This window comes from Thamnophis sirtalis, unplaced genomic scaffold, assembly GCF_051295495.1.
Source record: "Thamnophis sirtalis isolate CommonGarterSnake01/CBP01778 unplaced genomic scaffold, rThaSir2_p1.2 scaffold_5, whole genome shotgun sequence".
In the NCBI taxonomy this organism is placed as follows: Eukaryota; Metazoa; Chordata; class Lepidosauria; order Squamata; family Natricidae; genus Thamnophis; species Thamnophis sirtalis.
In genome coordinates, this window is record NW_028261385.1 from 88,259,322 (window position 1) to 88,270,165 (window position 10,844).

Consider the following 10,844-nt stretch of genomic DNA (forward strand, 5'->3'; position numbering starts at 1 on the left):
TTCATGTATAGAATGCTGTCTCTTAGGGTTTATTGAACATAGGAGAATAATATGAGAGGGATTTGATGTAAAATAAGCTCTTTTAATAAATTCAAAATCAACGCAGCAGACAGCAGAAAGGTGGTATAGTGACCAAAGTTACAATGGCATTGAAAAAAGTGACTGATGACCATTTTTCACACTTAGTGACCATTTTCACACTTAGCGACCGTTGCAGCATCCTCATGGTCACGCAATCAAAATTTTGATGTTTGGCAACAGATTCGTATTTATGATGGTTTCAGTGTCCTGGGGTCATATAATCACCTTTTGACAAAGTCAAATGGGGAAACCAGATTCACTTATGTTACTAACTTATCAGCTGCATTTATTCACTTAAGAACTGTGGCAAGAAAGGTGGTATAATGGACTTAGTGACCAAAGTTACAATGGCATTGAAAAAAGTGACTGATGACCATTTTTCACACTTAGCAACCATTTTCACACTTAGCAACCGTTGCAGCATCCTCATAGTCACGTGATCAAAATTTGGATGTTTGGCAACAGTTACAATTTATATTTGTAAATTGTAGTTATGTTGAAATAAAAAAAACCCATTACAATACTATTTTTGCGTTGTATGAAAATTTTTGTTGCTCCGTATAAAATTTTTAATCAAGCCCCCCCCCCCCCCCCCCGTCAAAGGTGTCCCTCTTTACCAATCTGAAAATCTGGTCACCTTAATCTAAAATGCCTTTAAAAGGGTTTTAATGGCTTTTCCCAGTGTCTTTAAATAAATAACAAAACTCTTCTAAAAGTTATTGGCTAAGAAAAATAAACTCAACCTAGTTGCTATCCTTCAAAATGTAACAGCGGCCTTACATAAATTTATTTTTGTTTAATTCTCCAGGCTGTATTGCTGGAAAGATTTAAAGCAGAAAATATTACAGTAATGGCAAACAGTAGTATTAAGTACTTTTTAATTAAATGAGATCTTAGTTTTATTCTGCTGCATAAATGGATTCATTGGGAATAAATAAAATAATAATCTTCTCTGTGGAAGCAAATAGTAGAAACAGAAAGAGCACTGGGAATCCTTACACACTTTTAGTCACAAAAGTTACATGCAAAATAAATTCTTTTAGAGTGCTAGAAACAAGCAGAGCATTTCATTATTTTACACTGGCTTTAGTATATGAAAGTCCATATAGAGCCAACAGAGAAGAATCCAGATCCTGTTGCTTGAAAGCTACTGGTATGGTACTTGTTTGATTTACCTATCTTGCCGAGGGAACTCTAGGCAGTTTACAGTTTATGCCTAAATGGCAGTTGTTGTTATATTGTGCTTGTCCTTTTTTCTGAGTTATATATCAGTTATCTTCAGACCGTGAGGTTCTGTACTATGTTTTAGATTGCATGAATGTATACAATATATATTAATGTATACAATGCTGCTAGTGACACTCATTTCTATTGTGGCTAAGTTATTAATGAGGTACATTATTCATCTACCTGGTTTGAAGATTTAAATCGAGAAGAACTAAAACTTCCAGAATCTCCCTGCAGCATGATTGATGGCCAAACTGCTGAGACTTCTGAGTTAAAATCCAACATCTCTGGAAGTCATCCAGTTAAGAAAGACAAATCTACATGTTCCTAGAAGCAGAACTAGAGCAAGCCAAGAGCTGATATCAGCCTTGCCATTCAGAATAATGTGTCACATGTATCCAAATATATTTCCCACACACATATGCATATGCAAATAATCTTGGAAAAGCCATAAATATTATTCCAGGGGAAGCAAGGCTATAAGATAAATTCCCAAATATATATCTTTTAGAAGTATATTTATTCAGAATCTGCCATTAATATGGATTCCTTGCAGGCAGTCGAACAAAACCCTTGGTAAGAAGGATCATTAGATCATTGATTAGATTTGCTTGTTTGTTTCTATTCACTCATAGATTCAAAGCTGGGCTCAAAGACTTCCATTTTTGTCCTGAACACTTCGCAAAAATGGGGTACTGATGTCGGATGAATGCAGATTCTGTATTTGTGTGATCACATCACCAAACAGATCACTCACCTTCCACTTCCAGAATTACAGGTTTAGAGTAGGCTGTCCCGAGGCTGTTCTTTGCCACACAGCGATAGTGTCCACCATCTTCCTTCTGTACATTATGAATCCTTAAACTGCCTGATTCAAGAACAGCAATTCGAGAATTTTCCTGCCACAAAATATAAAGCTTCAAGTGAAATGAGGTAGACCCAGATGGATATATCCTGTTTCCCTGAAAATAAGACCTCCTCAGATAATAAGCCAAATTGGACTTTTGAGTGTATGCGCTAAAATAAACCCTCCCCGAAAATATTGCAACACAGCAGCAGCCATGAGGTAACCACGCTCGCCACCTCCTGCACCTCAAAAATAATAAGACTTCTCTGAAAATAAGGCCAAGCATTTATTTTGGGAGTCAAAGAAAAACACAGTATTTATTTATTTGATTTATATTCCCATTTCATTTGTATAATTTGAGGCAGCTTACATAATGCTCCTTCCTAATTTCCCCACAACAGCCACCTTGTAAAATGATTTGGGCTGACAGGCAATGATTGGGTCAAAATCACCTATTCGATTTTCATGTCTAAGGTTAGACTAGAATTCACAGATTCTAGGTTTCTGGTCCAGGACCTTAATCACTTGTCCTCTCTATGAAATGATAACTAATACAATATTTTTTCTCAGACCAGTTCTGCAAAAAGATAGAAATACTTACAATACTCACCTTTATCACATTTTCTCCTTTGATCCAGGAAAGGGAAGGCTTGGGATTTCCCATTGTAGTACATGGGAAAACAGCCTTCAATCCTTCAATGATTTTCAGATTTGAAGGTGGACGGGTTATTTTCGGCTCTACAATTTTAAAGATCAAAATGAAATGGAGTTTCCCCAGCCAGCATGTTGAAGCCCACAAGTCTCAAAAGTTGCCAAGGATGGACACCCCTGTGCTAAAATCACATTATACTATTACAAGACAATAGGTCCATTTTGTCATCAACATCCATATTCTCTTCTAACAAAGCAATGAAAGAGCAATCGAGCTTCCTAGTTATCTCCCAAACACCTATAAAGAGATGGAGGGAAGGTGTTTCAAAGGAGAGTAGAAGCAGGCAACTCACACTATCTCCAAGTTTGGAGGAAAATACATGTAGGGGGATCGCGGGAATTCAGGAAAAGTCAACTAAGATTGCAACTTCAACATTATGAAGAAAGAAGTAAGGGCTGGTGCAGGGAAAACATCAATATTGCCACTGCTCAAAAATAGCAATAGCACTTAGACTTATATACCGCTTCACAATGCTTTACCGCCCTCTCTAAGTGGTTTACAGAGTCAACATATTGCCCTAAACAATCTGGGTCCTCATTTTACCAACCTTGGAAGGCTGGAAGGCTGAGTCAACATTGAGCCTAGTGAGATTCGATCTGCTAAACTGCTGGCAGCTGGTGATCAGCAGAAGTAGCCTGCAGTACTACTCTAACCACTACGCCACTATAGCTCTGAAAAAGCTTACAATAGTATTGATTTCACAAATAAAGACATGATGATAGAAAAGCAAATAGAATATACAATAAAACTTGATTTTTCCCCCCAACAAATTTAACAGAGGGTTTAAATCTTGCTCTGAAGCCAATTTTTACATTGCCCAGATTTTCAGAAGTATTTCTAATTTAAACTGCTGCTATTGATCTTCTCAGCCATGTATTGAAAAACATGATTACAATTCATATTTCTGTGTGTTCAGAGCAACCATGCAATCAAGATCTTTTAGTTTCTCTTTCTTTCAGAATGGCCACCTTACATTTCAGTGTTTTCTCCCATCTCCTACTCTATGGTATCAATTCCTCCATTGAGCTATGCTTGGAATATGATCTCCTGATGTTTATATGTAATCCTTTTTTTAAAAAAATGATCTTTATGAAGCTGAAAAAACTTCATGAGAAACCATACCGGATACCAACTGAAATACAGTAGAGTTAGGATTAGATAAATTAGGTAAATTGCTTTATAGCAAGTAGTCTTTGACTTTCAACTGTTTGTTTAACCATAGTTCAAAGTTGCAATGGCCTAGGAAAAAGTGACTTACAACCGGTACTGGCACTTATAACTGTCATTCCATCCCTGTGGTCACATGATTGCAATTTGGAGATTGGAAACCAGTTCGCATTTAAGATCAGATGCAGTGTCCTGCACTCACATGATCATGTTTTGTGATCGCGATTTTTCAGCAAAAAATGCCTATTAGGGAAACTGGGATCACTTAATGATGGTGTGATTTGCTTAATAACTGTGCATTTTGGTTAATGACCGATGTACAAATTGTCGCAAAATCAGGTACAATTTGATTTATGACTGCAGTGACTTATGGATATTCTGATCTGGTCATAAATGGAAGACTACCTGTATACAGCTTACAACTACTGGCACAATGGAGCTCAAAATTTATGTTGCTAAACAAGACAGTTATTAAGTGAATTTTGCTCCATTTTACAACCGTTCTTACCATAGTTGTTAAGTGAATCACTGCAGTTGTTAAGTGAATCTGGCTTCCCCATCCCATTGACTTTGCTTGTCATAAGGTTAAAAAATGTGGTCACATGACCCTGGGACACTGCAGCCGTCATAAATATGAGTAAGTTGCAAAATTGTCTGAATTTTGATCACATGACCATGGGGATGCTGCAATGGTTGTATGTGTGAAATAGTCACTTTTTGAGTGCCATTGCACTCAAACCATCACTACACAAACTGTTGTAAGTTGAAGACGAGCTGCCCCGCTCCCCTCACACACACATACATACATGCATGCATAGCGAGAGTTCTAAAGGTCTTTATTCAACCCCCCCCCCCCCCAAACAAGTCCTCAGAAAGCACCCATGTGGTCAGGTACAGTTTCCAATCTCAGCACAAGAAAAGTCTCTGGGAAAACTGAGTCCAACGGGCACATACAAAATCCAGGAAACAATCCGTGAATCAGGATACACAACAAAAGCACACAAGAACTGGGCACATTGTTCCAGCAACGTTCAGGTCCTCAGGGCAGGATTAAGTAGGTGACACTTCATGAGGGGTGTTAGGCCTGCAGCCGTCTTTTCTTTTGGATCTTTGGCCTGCCATACTTTCTATTATTCTGCTATGCATTTTCTATTGTGGAAAATGGGAGGAGGGATTGTAAGGAGTTACATACTACGTAGCCATAACAAAATTCTTTCTAGAAAGCCAAAGTCATCCTTTGTCTCTGCACCTTTGCACCTGACCGGAATTGGATGGGTGGAACTGCCAGCATGGTACTGGGAGATTGGACCATGTGATGGACTTGTGGGTGTGGGGGCAATAATCCTGAACATTCAACTAGGTGGGGAAAACCTAGTCTAGACAACCTGCATTCCACCTACCTCCTATCTGCCCTACATGTCCTTGGAGGAGTTGGTGTTCACACTGTTAACAAGTGATAGTTGCTCCTGGTCCTTGCCTGGAGCATCCTGGCCAACTCGCTGCAGCTGTGGTTTGCCTCACTCAAACTCAGCCTGTGCTTGTCTGATCAACCCAGCTGAGGGTGCTCCATCAGGCTAGCACTCTCTGAGGCTTGATCCGGGCCATCATGCAACTCCATGCTTTCCTCTGCCAACTCAAACTAATCTTCTTCCTCTGAACTCATGTTTGGAAAGGGGTCCGGGGGCAGATCTATGACAGTATCATTTTACTATTGATATTAGGTTGCACGTATTGATAATTTATTCCTTTGCTTGTACTTTGCTTAAATTTAAATTCATACCAAATAAAAATATTAATACTCGAGTAAAATATTGCCTTGCTTTCTAGCTCACTTGACCTTTCAGTGACTTTTAATTCAGCAAAAGGATAGATATACTTACTCATTTTCACTTGTAATGCCCCACAGCTTTCTGCTTCTATTCCTACACCATTGTTTGCAGTACAACAATATATCCCATCATCACTGTCTTCCACGCTCAGAATAGTTAGGAGTTGCCCATTTTCTCGTATGGCATACCTAGTATCAAAAAATCTGAGAACATATTAAGATGCATCAAGGAAGAGTTTATTTAAAAGTGCAACTCTGAATGTGCTCCCCCTCCCTTGGCCTTTAAAATCCAAATAACTGGTTTCAAAAGGTGGGGCTCTTCTAAGATATTTGCCATGCCCAGATTACTTCTTAAAGCTAATCCTCTTATCTGACTATTGTCCACTCTGCAGCTGTTCCTCCTGTCTTCCCATGCCATTCCCAAATACCATTATACATTTTATATTTACCATGCACCTATAAAAATAATGCATGAATTGACTTTATAGAATGCTGCACTGGTGAATAGAATTAAGAGGGGGTGTAATATTATGGGTAGAGACGAGGGATGAAATTCAGCAGGTTCTGACAGGTTGTGGAGAACTGGTAGTGGAAATTTTGAGTAGTTCAGAGAACCGGCAAGTATTGCTGGCCCCTGGGGTGGGAATGAAGATTTTGCAGTATCCTTCCCCTGCCATGCCCACCAAGCCACACCCACAGAACTGGTAGTAAAAAAAATTGAATTTCACCACTGGTAGAGACGAATACTGATATTTTCTGAGAGTTCCCACATTCTGTGGTCTTTTGTACATTCAATTCATACCTGATAGGAATGTTATTACGTGTCCAGGTAATCTCTGCCTGGGGAAAAGATTTTACGACACACACAAAGGTGGCTGCCTCTTCAACCAGAGCATCCACAGTCTCAAGAGGGGTGGTGATAATTGGACCTGTGACCAAAAGAAGACCACAAAGGCAGCATAAGATCCTGCAGCTTGACCAAGCAAAATTTGTACAAATCCAAAACCAATGACAGAAAAATAGTCAAGATACAGAGAAAAGACATTCAAATAAATGCATTTATTCATGCATTATCTTATTCTCTCATTCTGGAACATGAGAAGGATCCTCAGCTTTTCTATAGTACTTCTGAGTATTTCACGCATCTTTGTAGCATGATCTACTTCTGATCACTGTAATCTCTGGACCAGTGGTGAAATCTAAAAAATTTTCCTAGTGTTTCTGTGGGCATGGCTTGGTGGGGGTCATGTGACTGGGTAGGCATCGCTATGTAGTCATGTGACCGGGAGGGTCAAAAGACACTTTAACAATGTCCTGCTGGAGCAGGGGATTGGACTAGATGACCTCTAGGTACCTTCCAGCCCTGGATTGCTTTGCTCTTTCAAGATATCCTCTGAAGCTGCGTCTACTGCCAGGTTAGTGGTCCTTCTTCCCTCTCCTTTTTTATTCCCTCTCTTCCTTCTTTCCTTCTTTCCTTCTTTCCTTCTTTCGCAGCACCCACCCCGGTTTTGGCCTAGCAGGCCTCAGGAAAGCCTCCTGGGAGCAAAAACAGACTCTCCCCGTTTTTGGTCTAGCAGGCCTCAGGTAAACCTCCTGGGAACAAAAATGGACCCCAAATGGTAAAAAGAAGTTTTTTAAAAAGTTCCTACCATCACGCAGCACAGCTGACCGTCTGAATTTTTTTTTTAGTTTGTTAAGCATTTTTTTACTACCAGTTTGGGCAAACCGGCCTGAACCAGTAGCATTTCACCCCTGCTCTGGACATTAAAAGGCTTGTTAAAGATGGCTTCATTTTCTGGGACCAGGTCTTGCCGATATGAAAGGAAGGTCTCCTTCTGCGTGGGTCCTCAGATGTGAAAAATGGGAACCACATTCTTTCTCTGTTCATCGAAAGGAATCCAGACCATCCTCGTAGTTACGCTGTTTCAATTTGAATTAGTTTCTGCAATGGTTTGAAATCCTATTTTAAAGCTTGTGACTATCTGTGTTGGTGTTTTGTTTTTTTTAAAGTTAAAGCCACTTTGACACTTCATGTATTGGAAAGCAGGATACAAATAATTTTTTTAAGTCAATAATATTCAGAATAAACAATTGCTGGTCAGGAACACCATTTTTTTCTAATACCAAAGATTGAGGTCAGGATGAATCACTGAATCACACTTCAGTGTAATTTAGCTTCATGACAGATGACAAAAATCATAGTTAGCTATGTTATAATGGCCATCCCTAGATCCAAGGGGAAGCTATCTATATAGTCTGACACAGTCCAAGAACTTGATAGTGCCGAGCAAAGCAATGATCACCTCCCTTAGCACAAACTGTTCAAAAAGATATAAGAAAGGCCTTTTAACTTTCTTCAATATTTATATAAGCCTGAAACTTTAATTCCACTGCACATACCTAATTTCTTTATCCCTGGAAGTTCTGTATATATTACGTATTACATTAGCAGAGATAAACATAACTCTGGTTAGGAGGGTGGGCCAGCGTGGCCTTGAAAATACATGAAAATGTTTTTGTACCACATAATTGCGTTTGCTGGATAGCTGAAGAATTTATAAATTGTTTTCTTCTTGGAAAATGACATATTGCACACAATTGCCAAAAGGAAAAGAAAAATAACCCAGTTCTTTAATAGATATTGACTGTTGTCGCTGGCATTTGGCATTTCAAAAATGGTGAGATTACAGCTCCTAGTAGTGAAAGCCACTCTGATCTGATTTGAAGATTTCCCTTTCTGGTCCACAGTTGGATGAATTTTCAAATTTCAAACTATAGAGCAAAGATATGTATAAGATTCCTAAATTTCCCTTTGATGAGAGGGAAAGCAGCTTGATAGAAGGCAGAGCAAACAAAGAATTTAGCACTGTGTACTTATTCATCACATATATTTCAGTCTCCTTAAATCTCTTACAACATTAAAATAATTAATTGTTGGTGTTGTAATCAATCTTTGTATTGAGACTATTAAATCTATATAAAGACAATGGGATCCCCCCCCCATCTGAGTACCTATCTACTGTAGCGAAGAAGCCGTATCTACCATATATTCCTGAGTCACTGTCATTTTGTCCTGCAAATATGTTTCATCGTATTCTGTATTTAAGTTTTTATTTAAAAAACCATAAAAGGAATTTAAGAATGGATTTGTTTGTTTTTACTTACAGCAAACATCTCTAAACATAGCTATTGGTCAAATACAGTTTATGATATAGTTTGAAAAATGCAGCAAAATTTTAAAGAAATGGCGGAGCCAACTAATCATTACAACTGCAAACTGGATACCAATTTATTTGGGAGTAAATTTCAGCAAGACTTCCGGTTTAATTGATCCATAGAGGAGATTGCTGTGCATTCACCTGGTTCTCAGCAACATGACCTTAATGGGCCTTTTTTGCATGTAACAATGCAGAGAGCTATCCTCAAAATTCTAATCACAACATTAATCAAGGAGATGTAGATTATGTCACTTAGTACAAGCATCTGCCTCACTCACATTCCTCAAGCATCTCTGTATATTTACTTAGAAGTCCCAACTGTGTTAAGTGGATTTATTCCCAAGTAAACATTCAACATTGCTGGCTATTTATATTTGGAAAACTGTTTTTGATACATACTATAAACAAAAAACCTACACAGGGAAATTCATCAGAGCACCAGTCATCGTGATATGTACAAACAAGAGCTGCTCAGTTCTTCCATGGTGATTCTCCAAAGGCAATTATAGATGCGCTCACAGGCAAAACCAGCTCATTTATACAAATCCCAGGAGCTTCTATATCCATCCGAAACCCAGGGCAGGTCCAAGATCGAAAATAAATATGTAACCAGTGGCAAAGCAAAGAGATGACCCTTTATTTATACCTACCTTTTGGGAGCTTCTCTGTCAAGCTGAAGACAGCCAGGGTGAAGATCTGTATAAGAGGAATGTTTAGCCAATCTTTCATGATTTATCCGGTAGCCGGTTGAGGAAGAGGATTTGTCCCCTTTAGCCAAAGATAGGCATCTTTCTTCTTGGTTGCTTAGTTTTAAAGCATGGTTTGTTGCAAAGTTCTTCTCAGACACTGACTCGTGGGTTCTAAGTATACGCAGGAATCCTCCGACTTGGCTGCAGTGATGGACATGGCCAGCTGGTGTGCTTCAACGTCAGTCAGCTTCAACAATGTGGAGGCTCATGAAACAAGAGAGCACAAATCCCCTGGGAATGCCTTTTGAACAAACAGTGGGGAGTACACAATGCCTCAATGCCTTTCTAAAATAATAGCTTGGTCTCGGGCCAATGAAACATGTTGAGCTTCAGCATCATGTAAGAGTGCACTCCTATGGAGATCTTCTTCCCTTTTTAAAGCCTCCTCTTGCTGACCAAAGCAAAGGTCCATTTTTTTCCACATATTCCTGGATGCTTATAAAGTTATACTACTTGGTGTATCTCTTGTCTGAAACTATTTACTCACACTAGCCAATACTGCAAACTAGTGGCCCCTAATCTTTTGGGCACCAGGGACCGATTCTGTGGAGAGAGGTTTTTTTCGGTGGACCGGAGAGGTCATAGTTTCATGTGCTGCCTGCATGCCACAGATGGGGCTTTACTTATTTGTGCTGCCAGGTTTCTGGCATGCCACAGAGTGGGGGTTGGGGACCCCTGCTATAAACTCAAAGTTCATAGGTTTATTTCATTATTTTGCTGGGCTTTTACTGTATGTTGCTCCCATATAACCAACTCTAAGAAGCATACATAACCTATTCCTGTGATGGCGAATTATGGCACGTGTGCCACAGGTGACACACGGAGCCATTTCTGAGGGCATGTGAGGCGTTGCCCTGTCAGATCCAGTGCACATGCGCACACCAGCCAGCTGATTTTCAACTATTTTTCGCCTTCCGGAGGCTCCTAGAAAGACTCTGGAACCTGGGGAGGGCACAACCAACAGTGCACGCACGCATGCTTTTGGCACCCGAGGCGAAAAAGGTTCACCATCACT

At 39.5% G+C, this 10,844-nt stretch overlaps 1 protein-coding gene across 1 annotated transcript in view; it reads right to left on the minus strand.

Annotated features, from left to right (window-relative positions):
- Positions 1–9,949, minus strand: part of MUSK (muscle associated receptor tyrosine kinase) — a 58,052-nt gene extending 48,103 nt beyond the window's left edge. Inside the window, exons 1-5 of the mRNA XM_087716153.1 lie at positions 9,731–9,949; positions 6,665–6,791; positions 5,915–6,066; positions 2,766–2,893; positions 2,066–2,207 (exon numbers count right to left, since the gene is read on the minus strand). Of these exons, the coding sequence (XP_087572279.1) occupies positions 2,066–2,207; positions 2,766–2,893; positions 5,915–6,066; positions 6,665–6,791; positions 9,731–9,809 (628 nt within the window). The 5' untranslated portion in view covers positions 9,810–9,949. The remainder of the gene's footprint in view (positions 1–2,065; positions 2,208–2,765; positions 2,894–5,914; positions 6,067–6,664; positions 6,792–9,730) is intronic.
- Between the last annotated feature and the right edge of the window lie 895 nt (positions 9,950–10,844).